General features: G+C 48.0%; 1 protein-coding gene across 5 annotated transcripts in view; it reads left to right on the forward strand.

The window, feature by feature from the left end:
• Window positions 1-3,394: 3,394 nt before the first annotated feature.
• Window positions 3,395-26,191, forward strand: part of Pcnt (pericentrin) — an 81,737-nt gene continuing 58,940 nt past the window's right edge. For 3 of the 5 annotated variants that reach the window (XM_050140211.1, XM_050140229.1, XM_050140220.1), the window contains exons 1-13: window positions 3,395-3,674; window positions 5,721-5,933; window positions 8,586-8,690; window positions 9,165-9,408; window positions 10,579-10,634; window positions 11,058-11,232; window positions 11,818-11,954; window positions 14,419-14,530; window positions 16,451-16,691; window positions 17,537-17,624; window positions 20,101-20,278; window positions 21,698-21,915; window positions 25,367-25,824. In XM_050140211.1, coding sequence (XP_049996168.1) covers window positions 3,618-3,674; window positions 5,721-5,933; window positions 8,586-8,690; window positions 9,165-9,408; window positions 10,579-10,634; window positions 11,058-11,232; window positions 11,818-11,954; window positions 14,419-14,530; window positions 16,451-16,691; window positions 17,537-17,624; window positions 20,101-20,278; window positions 21,698-21,915; window positions 25,367-25,824 — 2,282 coding nt within the window. In that variant the 5' untranslated portion in view covers window positions 3,395-3,617. Of the gene's footprint in view, window positions 3,675-5,720; window positions 5,934-8,585; window positions 8,691-9,164; window positions 9,409-10,578; window positions 10,635-11,057; window positions 11,233-11,817; window positions 11,955-14,418; window positions 14,531-16,450; window positions 16,692-17,536; window positions 17,625-18,496; window positions 18,619-20,100; window positions 20,279-21,697; window positions 21,916-25,366; window positions 25,825-26,191 lie in introns of those variants that run through there. The other 2 variants (XM_050140238.1, XM_050140248.1) reach the window with 2 other exon arrangements.

Raw genomic sequence — 26,191 nt, forward strand, 5'->3', positions numbered from 1 at the left:
CTTCTTCTGTTGAGAGATCTCTGTTCAGCTCAGTGCCCCATTTTATAATTGGGTTGATTAGCCTTTTACAGTCTAGTTTCTTTTTTTTAAATGTTTTATTAAGCTTTCCAGACTGTTTTTCTTAACTTATTTATTTATTATATATACTATAATCTTTCTGCGTATATGCCTGAAGGCCAGAAGAGGGCGCACCAGACCTTATTACAGATGGTTGTGAGCCACCATGTGGTTGCTGGGAATTGAACTCAGGACCTTTGGAAGAGCAGTCAGTGCTCTTAACCACTGAGCCATCTCTCCAGCCCCTTACAGTCTAGTTTCTTGAGTTCTTTACATATTTTGGAGATCAGACCTTTGTCAGTTGCGGGGTTGGTTATTTGCTCAGTTTTGAGATGCACCCCAGAAAGGAACATGCACAAAGTCCTCCAGCATCACACCCCTGCTCAGGGCCTTCTGAGCAAGTGTCAGTGTGGCCCATTCTGTGCAAAGTCCTCCAGCATCACAACCCTGCTCAGGGCCTTCTGAGCGAGTGTCACCTGACCCATTTCTGCTTAGTGTAGTGCACAACCACATCTTCAAAATTGTCAATTTGGAGGTTCTGCTGAAGGAGGCAATGTCCATCATCAAATCCTTTATTCCCATCGTAGATAAAGGTAACAGTTTCAAGGCCAAGGGCTCCGAATGGCCTTGCCTGCTTTTCGGCAAGTGGAGAATGAGGACACCACACAGCCACCCTCACGGATAGCATCCACAGACCTTAATACTGTCGCCTTAAGCCCCACAGTTCCTCAGCATTGGTAGGATGCTAGCCTCCCCTTTAGTGAATTTTTGGTCCACTGCAGTCAGCCTGTAGGTGAGTTAGGGCTGTCAAGGTCAGAGGCATTTAAATCACCCTGGAGCTGGCATCATAGGCAGTTGTGAGATGCCCTCATGGGTGCTGGGAAACAAACTCTGGTCCTTTGCAAGAGCAGTATGCAATCAGCGCTGGCTCCTAGTTTTATGCCAACTTGGTACAAACTAGAGTCATCTGAGAGAAGGGAACCCCAGGAGAAAATGTCTCCATAAAATTAGGCTATAAGCAGGAAAGTCTTTAGTTTCTATGTAGGCAGGGTCTCTCTGTGGAGCCCTGGCTGACCTCAAACTCAGAGACCCACCTGCCTTTGCCTCTCCAAGTGCTGGGATTAAAGATATACGCGGCTACACCCAGCAGGGATTTTCTTAATAAGTGAGTGATGGAGAGGCCCCACCCATTGGGGGGGGGGATACATCTGAGCTGAGGGGATACACCTGGGGTCTGTAGCAGGTTGAATAAGTCAGTAAGCAGTACTCCTCCATTGGCTCCACGTCAGCTCTTGCTCCCAGGATCCACCTGTTTCAGTTCCTGCCTTGGCTGGCTTCTGTTAACGGATTGTGTGTGATTCAGGATGTGTAAAGCAGATAGATAAACCCGTTCCTCACCAGCTTGCTTTTGGTCATGGCCTTTCATTATAGCAACCTTACCACTAAGACATACTCTAAACCACTAAACCAGCTTTCCAGCTTCTGACATTTTTATTTCTTATATTTATTCTTCTTTGAGACAGGGTCTCATTATGTAGCGTTAGCTAGCCTGGAATTCTCTATGGAGATCAGGGTGGCCTCAAACTAACAGAGATCCGCCTGCCTGGGTCTCTCAAGTGCTGGGGCTATAAGCCTGAGTGACAACACCCAGCTCTGGGCTCTACACACACACACACACACACACACACACACACACACGAGAATTTAGGTCCCAGAGCACACATCTGGCAACTCAAAACTGCCTGTAACTCCAACTTTAGGGGATCCAATATCATCTTCTGGCCTCTGAGGGTATCTGCTATTTTCACACAAAGACATGACATAATCATTTTAGTTCCATTTTTTTGATTTATAGTTAGGTGTGTGCGTGTTTTGTTTATGTGTATGTATGTGCACCACATGTGTGCTTAGTGCCCTCAGAAGCTAGAGCTGGACATCAGATCCCCTGAACTGGAGTTACAGATGGTTGTGAGCCACCATTAGGTGCTGGGAGAGTGTTCTGGAAGAGCAGCTGGTGCTCCCAACTGCTGAGCCATCTCTCTAGTTCCCCAGTTTTTAATAAAGTGAGCCCTCCAAACAGTTTAGAAATACTGCTCTGCTTGGCAATGGCACACGCCTTAATACCAGCACTGGGGAGTCAGAGTCAGGTGGATCCAGGCCAGCCTGGTCTATAGAGTGAGTTCCAGGACAGCCAGGGCTACATAGAGAAATCCCATATGAAAAAAAAGAATCTCATTGCTCTAAGATACCAACATATCCGGAAGGACAGGTCAGCCCAGAGGGAACACCTCTCCCTGCCACCATTTTCATCAGTGTGAGAAACACTTCATTAGACTCCCGGAGGTTCTGAGTAATCAAAGTGAAGCAATTTATTTGGTGAGAAGGTAAAAATGGCTGGCATGCAGATTTGGTATAAAATAGTTTTTATAACCCTAAATGCATTTCCATGCACCTGAATTCCTCATTGCTGAATCATTTAGGGGATACAATCTACCAGGAGTTACCCCATCTCCAGATTCCCCATCCTATTGATGCAGGATGCAAAGCCTTATCTAACACTTATTCTGGAACTCAAGATCCCCTCCGTTTTCAAATACATTGGCTTAGTCACATAACAGCCCATGAAAGACAAAAAGAACTCAGGCAAGCAGGCGTCAGCTGTTGGCTAGGGAAGACAGGGGCCTGATCCTTCCTGATCTGATTATCTGTGACTCCTTGATGAGCTCTAAATGCGCCTCTTATTTAAAGTGGACCGTAGCTGATTGATTTTCTTACACCAGGGAGGCTGTTTCCAGGTAGAGGTGGTGGAGTCACAGTCGGGAGCCGGAGCACACTGTGACTCTGCATAGAAGAGTGTGCATGTGCAGGACGGCCTTCTCAGTGGGAACTCCGGGCCCACTGGGGACACCAGTCCAAGTTTTTTGTGTTAGACAGGGGTCCGTATTTAGGAGGGGCAGAAATGGTCAAAGCAGGGCCAGGGGTGTAGGAGAAATCTAAGTGAACCTACAGGCTGACTGCAGTGGACCAAGTAATTCACTAAAGGGGAGGCTAGCGTCCTACCAATGCTGAAGAACTGTGGGGCTTAAGGCGACAGCGGATCATAAAAGCGACTTTTGCAAGATCCACGGAGAGTGGAGAGAGCGAACCCGAGGCTTGGACCGCCGCTCGCTTGTGAGTCCTCCTCCTGTCGGGAGGGGGCGCCGGGTAGGGCCGCCGCGGGGAAACGGTTTGCCCGAACCTTCCCGCCGGACAGTTGACTACCAGCCGCAAGCCCCGGGCATCTTGCATCCCGCTTATTGGTGTTGTCGAAGAGGGTGGGAGCGGTCAAGGCACCAATGGAGGGTCGGAAAGATGGCGCTCCGCCCCGGGAGCGTCACCGGAGCGCGCGTGCGCAAGCCCGCACACGGCTCCGGATTGGCGGTGCAGCGGGGCGGTGCTGACAGTTGCGTGCATGGGGGTGGGGAGGCGAGTGGGTGAAGGGAGGGAGTGTAAATAGAGCGAGGGAAGTTTCCCGGCTGCCCGGCCGCTTCCGAGCGAGTCCCGAAGAGCCCCGGACGGAGATGGAAGAAGACGAGCAGGAGGAGCGGCGCAGGAAAGTGGAGGCCGGAAGAGCCAAGGTAGCGTCCTTCTCTCCGCTTTGATGCGGAGAGAAATCCTAAGGAGGTTCTGGCGCCCAGACTGCTGCCTGGCCAAATCCGGTGGTGGCGGAGCAATGGGAGCCGCCAAGTGCTTGCCCTTCCCGCCGCTTCTGCGGAATTCACTTCCTAGCCGCCGCCATCTTGAATCCACCGCCCTCGGCCTCGTCCCGCCCTGTTGCAGCCGCAGCCAATCAGCGTCGGAGACGCGCGATGCCTCGTAGGCGGGTCGAGCGCCGTGGGCGGGTTCTGGTCACCTAGCATTCCTCGTTGTTGTGCTTCCGGTGCCCAGGGTCGAACTGTCCAAAGCTTTTTAAAGAAATTGCCTTCAGACTTGGTTTTCCCGGGAACCGAGAGCTTCTGCTCCCGAGTGGTGCCCTGGCTGTGTTTGGTTGTTCGCTCTCTGGCCGGGACCTGCAGCTACGATACTTCTGATGATGTTCTTTTCATCTCTCTCGGCTCCCGATTTCGATTTTGTTTGATTCTCCACCCCGGGAACGTTCGTGACTGTTAAGATAGTTGTGTGGAAAGTAATGGGGACCTAGAGGAAGAGAAGGTGCAAACATTTTGGAAGAGGATCCCTGGCCACCAGCCATGGCTATGGCACCACAGTACGGTTCCCCACTCCGTCATCCTAGGACTGGGTATAACCACCTTGAAATGGTTGTGTTGATTTTGTGGTTGGCCCCCTTACCCAGTAGGAGCAGTCTTTCATTTGGATCAAACACCCTCTCCTCCCCTCCCCTCGCCCCACCACGTGATCGCGCTAACATACAGTATGTACACAGTGGAAATAACAGCACAGTAGTGTCAGATAACAGTTGACGGTCAGAAGACATGGTGGTCTTTTTCCCTCTGATAGGCAGTGGGTACGAAGAGGGATGCAAAGGCCACCTCCCCCTTTTATAAGTCAGACACTGAGAAATGAGCGAGTCCAGAGTTTAGCCCTTCAACTCGGGGCACTAGTGTCTGCACTTGGGTGGTTTGTGAACACCAGTAGATGTACCTAAGGGAGAAGGGAGATGAAGGCCGATGAGACTAACCAAGAGGCCACCGTTGAATGACCATAGCCAGAGACCAGGTCTGTGCTGCAGAGGAGAGCTTTGCACCAGATGGTTGCGTCTGATGGAGGAAGGTAATAGACTAGAACAGAGTTGGTGCTGCAGGCTGTGCCCATTCTTCCCATTTCTGCTCACACAGATAAATGGCCTTGTTTATTTTCTCTGCCAATGAAACTGTGTTTTGGTTTTCATTGACAGTGGCACTTTTGCCTGCGTGGCCGTGACTGTGACTTGTGGGACTAGGCGGTCCCCTGTGAAAGGCTCGTGTGCTCCAGCACTTGCTTTTTGAATGGGGTGTGAGCGGGAGATGGTGCGGGAATGCAGCTGACAGCCTCACATTGGAGGGACGGAGAGAAGCCCGGCTGTGCCTCTGACTGGCAGGCAGCATTCCGCGATGGTCCCTAGTGCTTTGCTGAGCCGTGTCATGAAAAATAGAACATCTGATTCCATAAAGGAAGATGCTGGGGTGACCTGGCTTGATTAAGTTTTTGCTATTTCTGTACCTTGTCTCAGAATCTATGGCAAGGAAGTTTTGGCTGGGCGATGCATTACTTCGATTAGGGAAGAATGGGGGCAAGAAGGGAAGGATCTAGCTTTATATAATAGTTTTAAGGCTTACATGTGCCTTAATTAAGCTCTCAGTGTGTTAAATAGATACATTTTTAATTTTTCAAAACTGCCAAGTATTAGAATAGCTATTCTTCTAACCAGCCATGTTTTCTTTTGTCTGCATCTAGGCATAATTAATAGTCATTAGTAGACTTGGCATAATTTTTGAGCTTAATGCCAAGGTCATAGATGTCAATGAAGGCAGTGTTTGGTGGAAAAGTGGTCTCTTGGCCTCGCGTGGCTGAGTGGCCTGAGCTAGCTCAAACCTCATGCTCCCCACAAGCGTGTTGACTCTGTGGTTTTGTTACTTTTTTCTCGTTTACCTCTGTTTCTACTACTTCTCTAAATTTTTTCGCAGCTTGCTAGCTTCCGACAGAGAAAAGCAAAAGGTGACGGTCCGAATTCGAAGAAAAAGACGGCGAAGAGGAAGGGTTCGGCTGTCAATGCGCCTGTCCAGGAGGAGGGTTCGGTAGCCACTCAAAACAGCGAGCTCCCCCAGGAAGGGGCTGGTTTTGAAAGCAAGTCATGCAGCAGCACCCTGGAGGGGACCCGAGGGGCGTTTGCAGCCCAGGTAGGTTTACTCATCATTGTGTTAACGTGTTGCCTATCTTTAGTTATTGTTGTAGTAATTTACTAAAAGTGGCCTTCTGTTCTCTGCCTTTCAAAAATGGGGAAAGAGACATTTTAGTTCATAATAGGGGAGCAAACAGGTTTTGCGTAAATAAATGACTTGTCTTTAAAGTTTGTTTTATTTATTATTGCGTGTGTCTGGGCACTCATGCCGCAGTGTGCCCAAGGAAGACTTTGTAGAGTAGGGGCCTCTCCTTGCAACTTCATGTGAGTTTTGAGAATTGAACGTAAGTTGCTTGGCTTGTGTGGCAATGGCTTTACGCGGCAATGACTTTAACAGCCAGTGCCTCGTCTCTAATATGATTTTGAAGAGTTTGGACAGTTGTTCAAAGACAGATGTCAGTTTGGTGCTGAGGGACCTTTACGGTTGACAGCAGTTTGCGTGTGTGTGGTGTGGTTCTGTGAGTTCCCTGTATGTGACATTCCTTTGCCCATTTTTGGATGCAACACGTGCCCCCTCTCTACTTTACTACCTTCCTGAAGGTAGGGTTAGGGGAAAGGGAGGACATGTAGCAGAAATGGTGTGTGGCGGAAGGAGCTGCCCTCTGGCCACTTAGGTGTGTGATTTGTAGGGAGCCCACGCCATGACTCCTCCCCTCCCAGGCATCCAGACTGCTCCTCAGTGGAACTCTCCTCGAAGCTCCTGTGCACATGGTAAGCCAGTGTGCCACTCAGGCTGGTAAACTCCAATTTCTCTTAACCAGAAAAGAATTTAAAGGACAAATTACACAGGCAGCAACAATACGTTTTGGTTGTGGCCAGCATATCAGATGTGGGATCTACCTACAGATTTGCAATTTTGTTTTATTTTGAAAGCTCTAAGACCTTACTTTCGTGCACCCTTGTGCTTTGGCAAGCTGGAGCTCTCCAGGGGTTTCTGCTTGTGCCCGTTACTGTCTCTGCATGGTGTGCTCTGTGGGCCTGCGTTGGCTATTAGCTGCCATTCACTGTAATTTTCCCCTGGCCTCTCTCAGTGGTAGAGAAACGAGAAGCTGTGTTGACTAGCCCCTGCTTACTATCTGCGGTACTGTTTTGTATGTCCCCGCTCAGGTTCTTTGAGGAGAAGCTTATAATGTACAGCTAACATTTTCTGGTTTTTAAAATGTTTAAATCAGGCCTGGAGAAATGGCTCAGTGGTTTGGAGTACTTGATGTTCTTGTAGAGGTCCCAGGATTCTAGCTCCTACCCCAGCCTGGATCTCTCTTCTTTACTAGACTTCTCATTCAGATTGTTAAATTTCTAGTTGCTTTCCAGTTAGCTTGTTTCTTCTTTTTTTAATTCCTTTCTGAGGTAATTCTTTTCCTCAGAAATTCTTTTCCTCAGTACCATTTAAAAAAAAAATTTCACTCGGGAGGCAAAGGCAGACGAATCTCTGTGAGTTTGAGGCCAGCCTGGTCTACAGAGGAAGTTCTAGGACAGACTCCAAAGCTACAGAGAAAGCTTGTCTTCAAAAACCAGAAACCAAAAATAAAATAAAATAATTAATTAATTTAAAAAATTGTCTTTGGTGGGGTGGTGGTGGTGGCATACACCTTTAATCCCAGCACTCTGGAGGCAGAGGCAAGCGAATCTCTGTGAGAAATCCTGTCTCAAAAAAACAAAACAAAACATCTTTTGGTGAGTTCTGAGGGTTAAGGGCTACAAGTATGTGCCATGGCTCAGAGTGTGAAGGCCAGAGGAGAACCTTTCAGGGGTGAGTTCTGTCTTTCCACCTTCATGGGACGATGTTGCTCTCGTTTCTGCTGCTCTACTACGTCCGTGAGCTCCCAGCAGCTTCTCTGCCTCCTGTCTTGCACAGCTCTGTTGGGACTACAGATGCGAGTTGCTGCCGCATCTAGCTTTTTCATAGGTTCCAGGGATACACACTCTTACCCACTGCACCGTGGTGCTGGCCCTCCTAGGTCCTCTTTTATTTTGATAGAGTCAGGGTTTTGCTGTTATCAAGGCTAGCTTTAGAGAGTTTGCAACTCTCCTGCCTCAGCTCCAGTGCTAAAATTACACGTGTGCCACTATCCTTCACTCTTTTTAATCTGAAGATTGAGTCCTGCTATATATCCTATCCTGGTCCAAACCACGTAGCCCAGGGTGGCCTTGAACTCCAGATCCTGTCTTTCAGTCGCGACGTGTTTCAGTTTGCCTGTACTGTAGTGTGTGTTACAGTTTTTCCTTTTTAGCTCTGTAATATTTCATTGTACTGGAGTCAGCATTCCACATCCACAGAGCCAGCCAAATGCAGACTGAAATATTTGGGGGAAATTGCATTTGTGTTGGGTATGCAAACATTTTTTTCTGTTTACCTAGCATTGATACTGTTAGGTGTCACAAGTAACCTAGAGAGACACCTGGGAATGATTTGCCTTTTGTAGGATATACTATACTATGTGCCCATTCCTGAGGATACCAAAGACACCTGTGTGCTATTTTGCTGATGTGTTCATTCATCCCATACTGTGTCTGCCGTGTGTAATGCTGCTGTGACTATTTACATACCTCACCCTCCCCCCACCCAGGACATGGTTTTTCAGTTCTCTAGTGTATTAATCCTTTTTTAGACACTCTTTTCTCATGTGAATTCTTTCCTTTGCTTCTGTAGGAACGACAAGACTGTGAACTGGATGAGACTGGTCTGCAGGCACAGCAGCAGCAACAGCAGCAGCAGCCACAGCTGCAGCCACAGCTGCAGCCACAGCCACCCCAGGTGATCTGCTTGGCCCGCCTATGTCTCTCAGCCTTCACAGGGTCATAGCCTGTGTTCTGCCATTCTTACCAGGGTACAGTGGGTCCTAGTTTCCGGGGATCATTGCAGGTGGGAGAGACTCATTCCAAAGTAGACAGGTAGGGGCTGTGGTGTGCTTTCTCTTCTTTGGCTATTTCCACACTGTCCCTTTGAGTTCATTCCCCAAGCAAATGGAGGGTCACATGTGGACACCTGGGGCTGGGAGTCTGGCACACCTGTGACGTGTGAGATAAATGTCTGGTACGCGCTGTCAGTCATAGCGTTTTAGCATGGAGACACACGCCAGCATGGAGACGGGATGGTATCCTTCTTGTGTACACGTCCCTTTTCTTCTTTGTCTTTCTCTTCTTTTTTTCCAATTTCTGCTGGGTGTTGCCCTTACCAGCCCGGTTTCTGACCTGGATCTCATCAGGCCTGGTTCTTCTCTGCCTGCAGACAGCCCACAGCCTTGAGCTCGAAGCTCTGCGCCTGAGCCTGAACAACATGCATACGGCACAGCTAGAGCTGACACAAGCCAACCTGCAGAAGGAGAAGGAGACCGCATTGACAGAGCTGCGGGAGATGCTCAATGGCCGGCGGGCACAGGAGCTGGCGCTGCTGCAGAGCAGGCAGCAGTGTGAGCTGGAGCTGATGCGAGAGCAGCATGCCCGTGAGAAGGAAGCGGTGATGCAAGAAACAGGTACTGAGCAGATGGAGGGTGTGACCCCGTGTCCCCACTGTCTTCATTTTTTTTTTTTGATCATAATTTCAGATCCCTCCCAACACACACACACACACACACACACACACACACACACACACACACACACACACACTTGAAGCAGTGGGCTAATTTTCCAAATAAGTCTTACTTTTCATGCTCCTGTTTTTTCTCTCGGGAGGGAGGTGAGCCGTCCAGGTTCCTCTGTGTTGGCCAGTCCTTTATAGTATTCGGACCCAAGCCCCCTTCAAGCACAAGGAAACCTGACTGGGTCTATGTTGCTAGCTGGGCACTGCTTGGGTTTGGCCTGGCTGTTCATCTTAGGTATGGTAATGCTACAGGTCCTCATGCTGGTCAAATGCATTCTTAGTCTGCTGCCTGCTGCCCATTGGCCAGCCCACAGTGGACTTTTCCCTTTAGTTAGATAGTTGATTGGATTATCAGTATAAGATCTTTTTAGTCTTTTATGCTTTTCATTCTAGTTGCCGAGACCCCTCTTCTTTGTGGCCCCCTGGTCAAGCCTGCCGTTCCTAGGAAAGGAAAGGAAAGGACTTAGTGGCATTCTGGGGTGTATAGCTCTTGAAGGATGGATCCCAGCCCTTCAGTCGCCTTTAGACTTGTCTGCTGCCACCTTGTCCTGCCCCATGCTTCCTGCCACTGCTCAGTTTCTTCAGTCTTGTCCTTCCCTGCCCTTTACAGCGGGCTCTCCCTGGAAGGCTCAGCAGCTCCTGAGACACAGCTGGAACCTGTCTGCTTGAGTTGGCAGCTGTGGGACCATAGGACAGTTTCTCATGTCTTAATATCCAGTCCTTTACCTTGACCCTGACACAGTGGGCACATGAACTAAAGCACCTGCCTTTCTCTTGTCTGGAGGTTTGCATGGCTTTGGGGGTGTCGGTGATGGGACCCCTGCCGCTGACCTTCAGCTGTACTCTTAAGGGAGCCTGAGTGCCTGGGAATTTCAATATTCTTCATTTTCATGTGAATACGTTTTTTACTTAAACTAACTATCGTCTGTAGTCTTGTCCAGTGTGCAATGGCAACTCCCACAAGTGGATAGTGGATACTAGAGCCCCATGTCTCCTGGGTGATGAGATCATGAAAAAGGTTGAGACTCTGGTCTGAGCAGTTGTTCCGTTTGTCTTGCAGCTGAACTGAAGGAGAAATTGCGTTCAGAAATGGAGAAGAACGTCCAGATGATAGAGGTGCGTAGTGGACTGGAAATAGAGTCGGTGTGTGCACTATCCTACTTTCTTCTCATTCCACTGATCTGCCCCGCCTTGATGCAGACAGCATCAGTCCCAGGGAATTGGAATGTGCTGGTAGAAAGTCAGTTCTCTTATCTGTGCCTTAGCAGACTTGTTTTGCTGTTTGTGCTGATTCCTGAAATGTGAGGCTTCTCAGCTGCCCTTTTACATAGTGTTCTGGACCCTTCCTGTCTTCATGGACTTAGTCCGGTGGGGAGAGGTGAACGTAGCCAGCAGTGTGAATGTGGCGGATGCCCCTAGGTGCTGGCCAGGTTGCCATTGACCCCGTGTACGAAGATGGTTTCGAGACCCTTTGAGTCTGTGAGATACCTAACATGCAGAGGTTGGTTGTACCACAATCTACGGTTTCTTTTAAATTAGACTCTGAAGCAAGACTGGGAATCTGAAAGAGAGTTGTGTTTGGAAAATCTCCGCAAAGAATTGTCCGCAAAACACCAGTCGGAAATGGAGGCCTTGCAAAACCAGTTTCAGAAAGAATTAGCGGAACAGAGGGCTGAGTTGGAGAAGATTTTTCAAGCCAAGCACGAGGCTGAAGGTGAGTCCCTGATTAAAGTGAGCATGTCTGGGGGGCTGGGGGTCTGCCATGAGGCCAGAGTGAACAGCATTGCAGGTGGACTTGCCTTTCCCACCTTTGCTTTCCAGTGCACGCTGCTGAGGACATCCGCGGTCATGAGTGCCCGGGAGGTGCTGTGGCTGTTAGCCAACTGCCCAGCCTCTGTTTCATAGATCCCTCTTACATATTCAATTACTAAATTATTACTGAAGCAGTAGTATGCGGCCGCTCACTCTTGCTACTGCAGATGTTATGTGGCATGGTGATTCTTGTGAGTTGAGACGGTATTTCTTGTCTGTGCCTGTGTTCATCTCTCCTCCCTCCACGGGAGGAACAATTTGGCTCCTGCGGTGATGTTCAGGTGGAGCCTGCTCAGCTTTGCCTCTCCGTTTTTGCCGTTGGTATATACCCCTGTCCAGACACCCCCGGGTGCCCAGGATGGAATGTGGTGGGCACAGTGCTCTGCATGGGAATTGTGGCTCTGATATGAAATGCCGTTCAGAAGTGCTGCTGGAGAAGCGAGCCCCGTCTCGTCATAAGCTAGCTTTCCTCTGTGCTGCTCTCTAGTCTCCCTGAAGAACCTGGAGACCCAGCACCAGGCCGCGGTCAAGAAATTACAGGAAGACCTGCAGTCGGAACACTGCCAGTATTTACAAGATTTAGAGGTCAAGTTCAGAGAAAAGGAGAAAGAAAAGGAGTTGGAGGTAGGCAAAACATAACATCTTTTTGTTTGTTTGATTGATGTGGGGATGAGGTGTGCGTGTTTGGGCATTTGTGGGTGCAGGCGTGGGTGTGTGTGGCTATTCACGTGCACACGGAGGTTGATGTCAGGCGTCCCCTCTATTGCACTCCGTCTTCTGAGACAGGATCTCTCACTGACCCTTGAGCTCACTGATTGGCTAGACTGCCCGGCTGGCAAACTTAGACCCCTCCTGTCTCTGTTACTCCAGCGCTGGTGTAGTGGTGTTACAGTACTGGTGTTACACCCAACCTGCTGTTGTTGTTGTTGTTTTTCAGCTGAGACAGTGAGAAAGATGAGTTATTGTACATGAGTTACTCTTGGCCACAAGTGAGAACAGAGTTGGTCCAGAACGCCAGAGGGCCAGAGGGGCTGCAGTGAAAGCAGTCAAGTCTCTCAGGTGGTCTCTGTGAGCAGATGGTGCTGTCCCAGGTTCATTGAGACTTATACCGACAGTAGCACACAGTTCAATATCTCGTCCCAGCGTCCCAGCCCTCAGCATCCCTTACTTCTGCTCCTTCAGCCTTCGTGGGTGCACAGTACCCTGGTTTACTTGGACTTCTGCCTCATCTTTCTTCTCTTGTGCTTCCGCCTGCGCGTTTGCTTCCTGCTCCTGTTCGCTCGTGCAGCAGGAGTTTCGAGGAAGATGGCACTGAGGCCGACAGTCTGCCCAGCTTTTTACATGGATGCTGTGGATCTGGACCTGGGCTTGAATAGCTGATCTTTTGTATACTAAGCCAGTTTTCTACCCCAATCTTTGGTTTATTAGAGAAATTCTAGAAAGTTTGGAGTTGGGCCACTTCATATTTTGATGTCTACTGAACCGAAGTCCTGAATCTGTTGAGACATGAGGTGCATAAGGCATAGAATCTGCCAGGCCCATGAAATGATGTTCAATCTTGAATTCAGAAATATATTATTCTTTACACAGGTTCCTGATGTAAAAATTCTGAATACTAGAAACATAAAGCTACATTCTCTGGCTATACGTCAATAAGCAAAAAGTTTCTAAAAACAAGATAACCCAAACCATTTCTTGTGCTTATGTATTCAAGCCTTTTTCCTAGTGAAATACTACAAGTCAGAGAGAAATATGCGAAGAGCCTTCTCAGAGGTCTCTGCTGCAAGGAGAAGCTTCTTTGAATGGGGAGGGGGGCCGAGAGATACACTTAGGTATGCATATACACATAAGTATTTAGAATACAGTTAGGAATTATGCTGGCCTTGTCAAGTGATAGTAGTAGGTTTTCCTCCCAAATCCATGCCCTCACTAGCTGCAGGTAGTTGGCTAGGTTTCTAGGATTTCCCTCCTGTTGAGAGGTTCTTACATTCGGTTGGAGAGCTGTTGGTTACCACTGAACTGTGGGTGCCGCTATTGCATCTCAGGAGCACCTTGCAGGGCTGGTCGTTGTTGAGGTTCATAGGTGTCACAGCTGCGTCAGGTTGCTGGTTGCTTCCCCACTTGGGGAGCTTGTGTGGCACCTCCAGGGACTATGAAAGCCAGGTCCCAGGAAGGAGGCTTTCTGGTCAGATCCCGTTGTAATGTTCTGAGTCATGGATCCGGAGTCCACGGTGTCAACGGCAGTCTCAATCATTCGTTGTTTTCTTCTTTCATCGGTGAATTGGCAGATCCTTGTGTGGAAACAGAGGTGCATAGCAGCCTGAACCAGGGCTTCACTTTGGCCTTGGTCCTGGTGACATCTTTTTTTGTTTCCGACATCTGAAGATTAATTCCACAATTAGGAATTACTTGTGCAGTGTAGGTGTGTGAACTCTTTGCAATCAAAAGGTTGGAGGGAACCTACTTCATTAATGTGAAATGGGGGAGCCTCCTTATTTGTGTATGGTAGGTATTGTGGTTCGTGCTGTTTTCTTAGACTCCCCTAGGTAAACATGGAGTGGAACCCATTGGAATGCTTGCCTTGGAGTTCCACGAGTAGTTTCAAAGTGACCCTGTCGGCTCTAAGTGGGGACCTATGGCTTGAAGTGAACACACATGGGGTATGTGATATAGAAACACAACCCTAGTCCAGGTCAGTAGGCAGGAGGCATGTTGTTCCCAGGGCATGGCCCAGGTTAAGGCTGCTTTGTGAACAGACTTACTTTAATTTTTATTTTTGAAACAGTGTTGCTTTGTTGGCCAGGCTGGCCCTGAAGTGCTGGACTCAGCCTTTCTGCCTCAGATTCTTTAGTAGCTGGGACAGCAGTGTGTGCACCGCTGCTGCTCTTTAACCTTGACCTTGTTTGGTTAAAGTTAACCCTGCGCTGCCGTTTGAGCTGCAGGCTCAGGGTCTGGGCTCTTATTCTCTATGAATCTCATGCTTTCACTCCAAGTTTTCAGTAGTTTCAGAGACAGGAACAGTAACACAGCCTCACACGTGCTGCCTGTCCGTCTACTTTGGGTCTCATGGGACGTTTTTCTTCTTCAGTTAGAGACTCTTCATGCGTCCTATGAAGACCTGAAGGCTCAGTCCCAAGAAGAAATCAGACACCTGTGGTCCCAGCTCGAGTCTATGAAAACCAACAGAGAGGAACTGAATGGTGAGGAATTTTGTGGGGTGTCCTTAAAAGCTAAGCTGTGAAGATTTTCATTTATTCTTTTATTTATCTATTCATTCATTCATTCATTTTGAAGTGGCGTATTAGAACCTAAGGCCCTGTACATTCTTAGCAAGGGCTGTATCACTACTGATCAAATCCCAGCCCTGAAATTGATTTCTGATTGAACCATATTTAGAGAGAGAGAGAGAGAGAGAGAGAGAGAGAGAGAGAGAGAGAGAGAGAGAGAAGGGGAGAGAAAGAGGAGAAATGCAAACTTGTGAACTTGCTTGTATATCTTATTTTGGTTTTTCGAGACAGGGTTTCTCTGTAACTTTGGAGTTTGTCCTTGTAGACCAGGCTGGTCTCGAACTCATGGAGATCCACCTGTCTCGGCCTCCCCATGTGCTGGGATTAAAGGCGTGGCTTATGCATCTTGAAAATGATATATGTTTTGTATACAAATAAAAAATTTTGACATTAGAATGTATTTGCTGCTCTTGCAGATGACACACACTTGGTACCCAGCATGTCAGGTTCACAGCCATGTATAACTCCAGTTCTGGGGAATCTGATGCCCTCTTCTGGCCTTTATGGGCACTGCTTGCCCATACATATGAGCAGACAAACACTAATAGACTTAAAGTAAAGATAAATCCTTAAAAAAGGAAAGGAAATTTGTACATTAGCGAGGTTTCAGTTTTTCTTTTCGTCCCTCAGTGTATCAGCTGAGTGGTGATCACATGACTGTGCCTCCAACGGTACAGGTTCTTCTGGTGTACAGTGTCCTTCATGTGTCAGCCGTACCTGGCAGTGCTATTGGGTGATGCAACAGCAGGGTCCTGTTAGTAGAGACTAGAGAAGAGGTAGGCTGACTAGGACTAGTGTGGTCCTCCGTGGAACTTCATCTTCAGGAAACTTTGATATAAAACCTTTGGGGATGTAACTAGTCAATCTACATTGTTTGTTAGTGGTTGCCTTAGTTTGTAGCAGACTTTCTTTCAGGCCACCAACCAGCTCCCAAATCATGACAAGGAGAATTATTATTTATGAATGCTCAGCCTTGTCTTATTCTTGTTTCTTGCTAGCTCTTTTAACTTAGCCTGTTTCTCTTCATCTCTGTTTAGCCTCCAGGCTTTTTACCTCTCTTTTTGTAATTCCTACTCCATGTCTGCTGGCTGGCAGCTGCCTGACTGGCCTTTAGGAATCCATCTCTCTTTCTCTCCTGTTTTCTTCTCCCAAGCCTAGAATCCTCCTACTTATTTTCTCTGCCCTCCAGCCCCACCTATCCTGCTACTGCCCAGCTATTGGACAGTCAACTCTTTATTAGACCAATCAGATACCTTAGGCAATCAAGGTGAAACAACAACACATCTTTACATAGTTAAACATATGCAGCATAAACAAAAGCAACACACCTTTATATAGTTAAGAAAATGCAGCATAAACAAATGTAACACACCTTTACATAGTTAAAGATTCCATAATATTCCACAACACCAGTCGGTAGCATTCGCTGGGTTGCAAGCTTACACGTGTTCTGTGTTGCTATGCAGAAAATGATCACTTTGATAGCCTCAAATATAAGCTCAAAGAAAGTTTGGGGTGCTGTGTCTGTGTTCTCTGCTCAGGAACTCCCTCAGCTCACGTCCAGGGGTCAGCAGCTGCGCCTTGCTCCAAACCTGTTTCTAGAGTCACTGAGATGATGACAGGATACAGTTCTCTGTTGCCAGGACCATGTTTCTTGCCATAACCAGTTGCCCTGCTTCCCAGGTGCTCAGCTTTCTAAGGGGTTGCTGAGATGCTGAGTAACCCCAAGGCAGGAGGCTCTTACCTACTCACAGTCAGGAGAGGTAGGCCCTTCTCAGAGTCTGCTCAGGGACTTGGCTTTCCTGCGTGATTATTTGCTTCTTCCTGCCGAAGGGTTATGGGAATCGCCGCTGGCCCGAGATGCTCACCTGGAGGAGCTGGAGCACCTGCGAGCAGACTTCGCTCAGCAGCAGCAGCAGGAGAGAGCCCAGCACGAGTCTGAGCTGGAGCACCTGCGCGTCTATTTTGAGAAGAAGTTGAGGGATGCTGAGAAGACATACCAAGAAGACCTGACCTTGTTCCAGCAACGGCTGCAGGAGACCAGGGAGGATTCTCTGGAGTGTGGGGAGATCAGGTAATGGAGACATTGTTCCCATTGAGTAGCCTTCCGAGATGTGGGGTGTCTTGGGCTACGTTTGCTCTTCTTCTGTTTGTGATCTCATACTAATGGAGTACAGTAAAGCTGGGCTTTTTGTTGTTTTTATTTTATTTTGTTTTTGTTTTTATTGCCTTGACTGGCGTGGAACTCAGAGTCCACCTGCCTCTGTTTCCCTAATATTGGAATTAAAAGTGTGTACCACCACGTCAAGCCCAGGAGAACCAGCGTGTGGCCCTGTGATCCAGTCCCACGCCCCTGTGTTATATAGTACTGGCTAAACAGCATATAGGCCTAGCATCATCTGGGCCTTAACACCAATTCTTACCTCTGTGTGGTTGGGCCCAGGAACAGAGTGGGCAAGAAACGGGTGCACTAAAGCTCTTATTTTATTTAACCTTTTTAATGTTTTTTTATTTTATGTGTATGAATGTTTTGTCTGCATATATGTATGTGTACCACGTGCTCATGGAAGTCAGAAGAACGTGTTGGCTCCCCCAGAACTGGAGCTACAGACCCCTTTGAGCCACCATGTGGGTGCTGGGAATTGAACTCAGGCTCTTTGCAAGAGCAACCAGTGCTTTTAACCACCGAGCCCTCTCTCTAGCCCTCAAAGCTTTGCTATTTTATTTATTTTTGTTGGTTTTGGTTTTGAGAAAGGGTCTCACTGTGTAGCCCTGGCTGTCCTGGAGTTCACTGTGTAGACCAGGCTGGCCTTGCACTCACAGAGACTTGCCTGCCTCTGCCTCCTGAGTGCTGGAATTCAAGGTATATGCCACCATGCCCAGCACACTAAAGCTTTTCTACGTGTCTTCTCTCTCTAGTTCATCCTGTATATTCCCAGAGGAGACATTTGGCCCAGAAAGAAAGGAGCAACCCGATCCACTTGGTCTTCGGCTTGAGCAGCCGCAGGTGACAGGCTGTGTGTTTTACTCTGAGAGGACGTTGAGCGTCATTTGTCTTTACATTAGAAGTTGGCTGTCTTCTGCCTCATAAAATCTGTTCTGTCTTTGTTGACTCCTCACTCAGGGGAACTTGATTTTCTGTCTTCAGAACGCCTTTAACCTCTCTCTTGTGTGTGTGTCCTGGCCTGTCTGAGGCTGTGTCCCTCCTCCTAGTCCAGAATCGGGCTCTGAGAGGGATGTTCAGAGGCAGAGAGGATGCGGAGTAGACATCACCAAAGTGTGCATGCTCCGTCTCTTGTGAGTTCGTGTCTTTCGTTCTTCCTGAAGCTGATGTCTTTTCACTTGCTTTTCACCTATTATTCCATTCGCTGTGGCTTTCTTTATTCCTTCTCTTTGCCCGTTTTGCTTCTGTTGTCTTTGCTCTTTTCTCTAGTTGAATAATTCCCAGCACTGTTGGCCTTTGTGCCCTGATGGAAGTGTTTGCTTTCATGCTTTTGCTTGTTGGGCCCGACCATCTCTTTCTTTGGAGTGGGCCAAGGGATCCTCGGTGACTCCACCCTTGTGACTCCCATGGCTTATCCCGTGTTCACCCTCAGTGAGACAGCACTGTCTCACATCTTGTTGTCACAGGGCCAAACCTGTCTCAGCAGTTTCACGGTCCTTATTTCTTTAGCAATAAGAATATAAGTCTTGTTTTGAAAGGTAGTTTTGAGGAAATGGGTTCAGTGGCTACATTTTCCGTACATGCGGATCCATCCATTCTTTGTTGAAGAGAGTGCTCTGAACCTGCAAAGGCGGAGCCTGTTCGTAGGGCTAGGGACTTGGCGGCAACTAGAGATCCACTTGGGTTGCCTCTTCCTTTTTGTAGGGATTGTATCCTTGCCCCACATCTGAACAAGTCCAGAATCGGGCTCTGAGAGGGATGTTCAGAGGCAGAGAGGATGCCATAGAAGTTGGAATGAGGAAGTGTGGAGGCCTATCCTACCTCCAGGTGGCTCATGGTAGGTCTGAAGCAGAGAAGTGTCAGTCACAGCCCCCCCCCCCCCTGGGGGCAGTCAGCAGAGACCCCAGGCCAGAGCAGGTTCTCCTGAGACGTGGAGATCGGCTTCAGGGCGACACTGATTTGAGACTGAGGCTGACACAGAAATAGGACCTGATGTCAAAAGTGATTGTGTTATGTCCAAATCTGTGGGTCCCACCAAAAGCCAGCAAAAGAGACAGAGTCCCGTATATAAAAGCAAAGAGCCTTTATTTTAATCAAGTTTGCAAACTCAGTCTTTCCGCATGTCCAACATATTGGAATATCCTGAGAGCCCTGAACTCAATTAGAATTGGGTTTTTATAGTAGTAAAGGTGGGTGGGGGTGAGGGGTCTCTGAGGTAAGGACCCCTGGTTGGCTGACATCTGTCTAGGTGTGTCCTGGTGAAGTGCTGGCAGGTGATCCTTCTACAGTGCTTGGAATGCCAGGAATTTCCTTTGAACGGTCTGCTCTTGGGTGGGGGTCTGATAATGCCTGCCAGGCATTGTCTCAGGGTAAGCTCTTGAGACTCCAGACTCCATTTAAATTTATCGATGGCCTGAGTCCCAGGTGATAATGGTTGGAAGAACTTCCTTTGGATGACCAGCCCAGACTTAGCTTTCCTGGCTGGCCTCCACAATTGAAGTGGTGAGCTGAATTTATGGACAGGCTAATCTCAGGATGTGAGAGAGAGAGAGAGAGAGAGAGAGAGAGAGAGAGAGAGAGAGAGAGAGAGAGAGAGAGAGAGAGAGAGAGAGAGAGGCCTTTAGGAGAGCTCTGATCAGGGCGTGAAATGACTGCCAGAACGGCCTCCATGCTACCTGGAACAGACTTGGGCCAGCGCTCTGAATGCTAGGCATTGTCACAGGAATAGGACCTGATGTCAAAAGTGATTGTGTTATGTCCAAATCTGTGGGTCCCACCAAAAGCCAGCAAAAGAGACAGAGTCCCGTATATAAAAGCAAAGAGCCTTTATTTTAATCAAGTTTGCAAACTCTGAATGCTAGGCATTGTCATTGTCATTACTGGGTGTCAGATCACAGAAGTGCAGAGTTTCGGAGAGGCCTGGGCTTAAGATATGAGACTGGATAAAGGATGCTGGGGGTGGGGAGACAGCTGAACTCTAAGGAGGAGAGATGCCAATGGTGGACAGTAGAGGAATCCCGTTAGATACTATAGACACCACTGGGATGGAATGAATGCCCATGGGTAGGATGGCTTCTATTGCTGCCATGGCCTCTTGTGCATGCTGTTCTCAGGCTGTAGCCACTGCTTCTGTGGGTCCTGGGATCCTGCCAGGACACTGGTGGACGGGAAGAAGTACTGTGCCGTGTCTGTACCAGGGTCAGTTGTGTGGTGTATGAATCTAGCTGGGTTTATATTTTGCTCCGAGCACAGCAGGAAATGTCCCAAGAGTAGTAGGTGATGGGGCTCACTGACTCACCTGTCCTGTGTGGTCCTTTAGGAGAACTCGACAAGTTTACACGTAGGACTGGAAGAAGACCCCAGGCACGAAGCAGGTGTGTTGAATTCTTCCCTCGATTTCCAACTCAAGGAGGACAAGTCACACAGCCACCACCTGAGGCCCGAGCAAGCCGAACAGGAGAGACTCACACTTGGATTCTCAGACCAGCACAGCCAAGGTGTGTCCCATCTGTCCATCCAGGCTCCTTATTTTCCTGCCGGTGCCAGTTCTTGGGGCGTGTCTCGGGAGAAGGCTGCCGCTTTCCTCGTGTTTTCTGCCCATGGAGCACCTGGACACATGGCTGCTTCGGCTCTCATTAGTGATGTCCACACGAAGACCATGAGCCTGCCACAGTGCAATGCAGACCCCTGCTGTAAGGATCTATCCCTTGCAGATAGATGGGGCTGATTTGGGGAGTGCTGGCCTTAGTGCAGGATACCTGCCTGCTGTTGGCTTGCTCTGTCTATAGAGATGGTTTTCTCCAGACCAGGGTTGGGTCTGATGGAGCCACACTCTGGTCTTAGGAACTGACGTCACTTTTGAGACGAGACTTGCAGGAACAGCGTGCAGCACCAGAGGTGACTGCTCACCTAGGGGTCTGATATTAGACTCCGCTCTGCTTCTTCAGGCCTAGCATAGTGGCTCAGCTGGTCAGACCAAGACTGCGGGTCACCCAGGGAGCGTGAGGGAAGGAGCTCACGTCAGGTGGCCTGGAGGGAGTAGCATAGAAAGACTCTGGTTATCTTAGGGGCATGGTCCACGGGTCTGGATAGTGGTCAGTCCCAGTGACTCTAGAGGTGGACAGCAGAAGTCAGCTGCTGTGAAACACGGTGACAGAGTGTGTCCATTGCTGTTGAGCCCTCCTGAGTACAGTGGTCCGCTTGCAGAGGAAATGAGGAAGCCAAGTTGAGGGCCCGCCTCAAGCAGCGATGGGATCAGTTTTGGCCATCGCTTTCTGCGATGTGAAAGCCTGTGTTGCTCTGGAGTTCCATTCAGCGTTGGACAGGGCAGGGAGAGAGGTGTCCCGCTTGAGAGCCAGGGGCCAACATGCTCCTGTCCCTTATGGCTCTCGTCCTTGCTGTACCAGGGACATGTTCTGTCATTTGTGCTGCTCATGTCCATGCAGTCCCTGAAGCGTAACTTGTCCTTACTCTAAACGCGGGGCTTGTGCCTTAGTTTCCATCTCCAGAGAAGAAGACCCAGGTCTGGTTTAGAGGAGGCCGTGTGCTCAGCTCGCACACTCACTCCCTAGGTGTGCCTCAGTTCAGGCTCAGCCCAATGCCAGTCTCTGTGGGTCTGATGCTGGGCACAGGGTTCACTCTGGGTGACCGGCAGCAGGTCGCACAGCATGCCTGACCTTAAGGAATACCTTGAGCTGCCTAGGTGTATGCCGTGGAGATACCAGGGAATGTAGGCCAGGGATGTACCTGCAGAGAGGACACTGAAGACCTGGTTTCTCTGCTGCCCTGAGTCAGCATTGGGGTGTTCGAAGCGTGGTGTCCTGTTAGCTGAATAGTATGCAGGCTGCTGCCATTCTCTTGGTGCTGCCTGTGGAGACAGGGTCTGTGATCGTCTTCCCTCTCCCTTGTTCCTCAAGAGCTCACACAAGGACGTCTCCAGTATGAACAGGACATGGCTTTGGAGGTGGATGCTCAGGTGGCTGCCAGAATCCTGAGTTTGGAAGCTGAACAGAAGGTTAAACTTTCTCTTCTTCAGACTGAGCTCAAGGAAGAAATTGAACTCTTAAAAATAGAGAACAGAAATTTACAGGAGAAGCTTCAGCACGAGACCCACCTGAAGGAGGACCTGGAGAATGTGAGTAGTGACCCTCAGCAAGGCTCTGTGTTCTTGTGGAAGGCGTGTGGTCTGTGCACACCAGGAGGTCCTGAGGACACCCTGAACTATGCATGGCATTGCTGTCGGAGTGTGTGCACCAGGTTCTTGAGGAAAGAAATGCAAGTGGGTTTTCCAGAAAACTTCTTTAAGGTCTGGTACCCAAGACCAGAGCCGGTTTCGCTCCTTAAGGAAATGGCCAGGCATCCTCAGGGACTCCCAGGAAGGGCACTGGCAATCTTCTGATCCGCATGCCACTGTCTTCAAAGTATTCCAGATTCTTCACAGCCTTCATGGTGATTGTTCAACTCCTGTGGAAAATTCAGATACCGAGCTTCTTCCTAGGTATTTGTCAGCTTGAGAAAGTCACGGCCATACCATTGTGGGCATGGGCAGAATGGAAAATGTCAGCTCTTCACAGTTCATTACACAGCCAGCACCGCTCGAGGAGTGGAAACTGATATTTGTCTTTCGCTGCCTGTATGTTAGCCATGGTCTCTCCATCGCTCCATCGTGCTTTTAACCATGTCTGAACACGTCTTTCACGCCTCTGCCCTCTTCATGCCTTTGTTCTTCTTTGTGAATGACTTCATAGATTTTCATTCTCCATCAGAAAAGAACTTTAGAGAAGTCTCTTTTTGCCTACAAGTTTGATTACCAAATTGCCTTTAAAATTAAGGACCTGGTAAAGACTTGGATAAGCTAGTAATAGATAGAGCCTTGTGGAAAGTTGTGTGAACCGCCTTGCCCAAGTCAGCAGACATTCATGTGGCCTGTGATCTTTCCCGACAGAGTTTCCTAAACAATAGATGTTTGTTTCCCAGGCCACATTTTTATCTGGAGAATCAATTCAAGAAAGGAATGTGGCCAGGCTTGGTGGTACATGGCTTTAATCCCAGTACTTCAAAGGCAGGGACAGGCAGATCTTTGACTTTGAGGCCAGCCTGGTCTACATACAGAATTCCATGATAGTCAGGGTTACACACAGAAACCCTTTCTCAAAAAACTAAAGGAGCAGCCAGGTGGTGGTGGCGCACACCTTTAATCCCAGCACTCGGGAGGCAGAGGCAAGCAGATCGCTGTGAGTTCGAGGCCAGCCTGGTCTACAAGAGCTAGTTCCGGGACAGGCTCCAAAGCTACAGAGAAACCCTGTCTCGAATAAAACAAAACAAAACAACAACAACAACAAAACCCCAACAAAACAAGCAAACAACAAAAATAGTAAGAAGAAAGGAATGTGGAATTCTCCTATAGTAATTTTGTTTAATTTTTGCTTTAAACATTTTGAAGTTCTTTTATACATTTACATGTTTATGATTATATCTTCCTGGAAGATTTACCTTTTTATTATTAATGAAATACCTCCTTATACTCTTTGCCTTAAAATCAGTTTTCTCTTTTTATTACTATAGTTATGCCATCCTTGATGTTCATGTAAAAAATGTTTTTGACATAACAGTCTTGCTGAATTATGGAATGCTAGGATTATAGGCGTGTGCCACTCTGTTTATTAGCATTGTGCTTTTTCTTAACTTTTTGTTTTATATATTTTTTATTTAGGTTAATGAGTATAAAATATATTTCATGTAGAGTGTGTTGTATAATATTAACTTATTTTGGTAATCTCTGCCTTCAAATTATAGTGCGGAGTCTACGAACATTTAATGCAGTTACTGACGTTAGATTTAGGCCTGCCACTTTGTTGTTAATTTTCTATATGTTCCTCTGCCCCTTTTTTCTAATCTTTTATGCCGCAGGTTTTTAAGTGTTAACATCCATGTATGTTGTTACCTCAACAAGAACAGAGTTAAAAGATTTGCTCTGAAAAGTCAGGGATTTGAAGAAATTAAGGGAGCCACGGATGGTAGTGTATACCTTTAACCCCATTATCCAGTGCTCCAGAGACGAGGGAGGCCTGTGAGCAGGAGTTCAAAACCATCATCCGCTATGTAGTGAGTTTGAGGCCAGCCTGGCTTATGAGATCTTCATCTCACAGTAAAAGTAAAAACAGAACAACAACAGAACCCAAAAAGTAAATTAAGAAAACTGAAAGCTATTATGGGAACTAATTGTCTTGGACTTTGTTAGCATGTCTGGTGCCCTTCACTCCCTCCTGAGGTCTGAGGCCATGTGTGCATCGTTTCTCCCTATTTTTAGAATTTCCTTTACGACATCCTGCTGTTTGGGTCCTTTGTACAAGTTTTCTTTTATTTAAAGCCCTTTTTCCATCTTTATCCTTACTCTCCTGCTGCAGTGAAACGTCTTTGACAAGTTGTGTTGTTTTGGTCAGGATTTCAGTTATTGGCTTGAACCCTGTTCTGAAGATTCTGTTATCTCTGCCAGCTTGGAACTGTTCCAAATTGATTGTAGTATCTCTTTAGCGTGGGTCTGTCCCATTTTCCTGTTTTGTTTGCTTGTTTTATATCCTCCAGCTTTGTGTTACATCTGGATATTGTAGGCGATGTGTTGTGAGATTGGATTCTGCAGGGCTTTGAAATTGCGTTTCCCCAGGCAGTTATCTTGATGGGTTCGGAGTCCACGTGCCATCTCTGTTTTGGGATGAATGTTTTGTTCAGTTCTTGTAGCTTTAGCCTGCCTGCTCTCAGAGCCCGTTCTAGTCCGCATTAATTGGAGTCAGCCTGGGATTGGGCTGTGTCTGGTGCTCTGCTCAGGAAGATTTGGCCTGATTAGATTTGTTTCCTCGTCACCAGAAGAAAGGAACTTAGTCTTTAGCTTGATGGACAGGTCACACTCACATTCCTTTTTTGACACTGATTTGATTCTTATTGATAGTAGAATTTATTCCCTACTCTTTTCTTTCTTAGAATTTAAGGTATCTGCCTAGCCTTAGCTTTATTTTCCTCTTCAAGTGCCCTTTAGAATTATTTTGTTTGTTATAGATTAGGTGACTTAAACTTTTCTCTCTTGGGTTTCTCCTCTTGCTGTATTGGATGTGGTCCCCCTTGCAAAAGATCTACAGATTTGTCTTTGCTGCAGGTGCATGGGAATGCGTGCCCATGTACTTGTGTGCATGGCTTCAGGTGTTGGGTTTTGTGGCGTAAAAGTTTCCAGGTGTAAAAGGTTTTTTTTTTTTTTTTTCCGAGACAGGATTTCTCTGCGGCTTTGGAGCCTGTCCTGGAACTAGCTCTGTAGACCAGGCTGGTCTCAAACTCACAGAGATCCGCCTGCCTCTGCCTCCCGAGTGCTGGGATTAAAGACGTGCGCCACCATCGCCCGGCCTCCAGGTGTAAAAGTTTTACTTTTGTCTATTTTAGGGCATTTTCATTCCCATCAAAATAAGATGGATTCCCACTGCTGTATTTTGAAATAAACTGTAGAAATTTCCATGTTCAGGGACACACTGGGGTCATCGCATCCAACAATCTTTTCCTGTAGTTTCTTTCCTCTTATATAAAACCTTCTCATCTTATAGGTCAAACGTAGCCTAGTCGAAGACCATCAGGTAAAACTAAATAAAGCTGAGGAGAAGATTCAGCTGTTGAAACAAGAATTCCAAAGAAAGGAAGCAGAATGGGAGCGTTCACACGAGACCCTAAAGAGAGAAGCCGAAGAGAGATTAACCTCCATGTTTCTCGAGCTAAGAGAAAAGGCCGAGTGTGAGAAACAGTCCATAATAAGCAGGTTTGAGCTTCGGGAGTCTGGCATGAGGCACCTGCAGGACCAGCAGGCGGCCCAGATCTTGGACCTGGAGAGATCTCTGATGGAGCAGCAGGGCCGCCTGCGGGAGCTGGAACAAGAACTCACTAGAGATGAAGCTCTGCCCTGTAGCCAGTGTGGCCAGGAGCCCCTTGTGGCCCCGGATGAGGAGCATGCCACGCTCCTCCGTGAGAAGGAAGACTGTGCCCTCCAGCTGATGATGGCCCAGAACAGGTGGGTAGTGTTGTGCAGTGGTGGGTTTGGTGTGGAGCCTCCTGCCCAGTGTGCTGGCAGGGACCTAGGAGGATGTAGCGGGGGCTTGGTTAGGAACCTGGAAGGAAGTGGAACAAGGTGTGATATATCGCATTTTTACCAACCCAGAAGAGAAGGCTTGTATTCCACGGTAGGTCTGCTGGGAGTAGCATAGTCATGTCCATCCTCTGGAGCTTGGGTACCTTGCAGGGACATGAGTGTGCGTGCACCCTGGGTGTCTTCATCCTTGTTTGCTTGTTTGGTTTTGAGAAGGAGGTCTCCTTTTGGCGCCCAAGCTGTCTTAAAGGTACACTACAGTCCTCTAGCCTCAGCCTCTTAAATGCTGGAT

Source organism: Alexandromys fortis, unplaced genomic scaffold, assembly GCF_014885135.2.
Source record: "Alexandromys fortis isolate MF-2015 unplaced genomic scaffold, M_Fortis_MF-2015_v1.1 scaffold_9, whole genome shotgun sequence".
In the NCBI taxonomy this organism is placed as follows: Eukaryota; Metazoa; Chordata; class Mammalia; order Rodentia; family Cricetidae; genus Alexandromys; species Alexandromys fortis.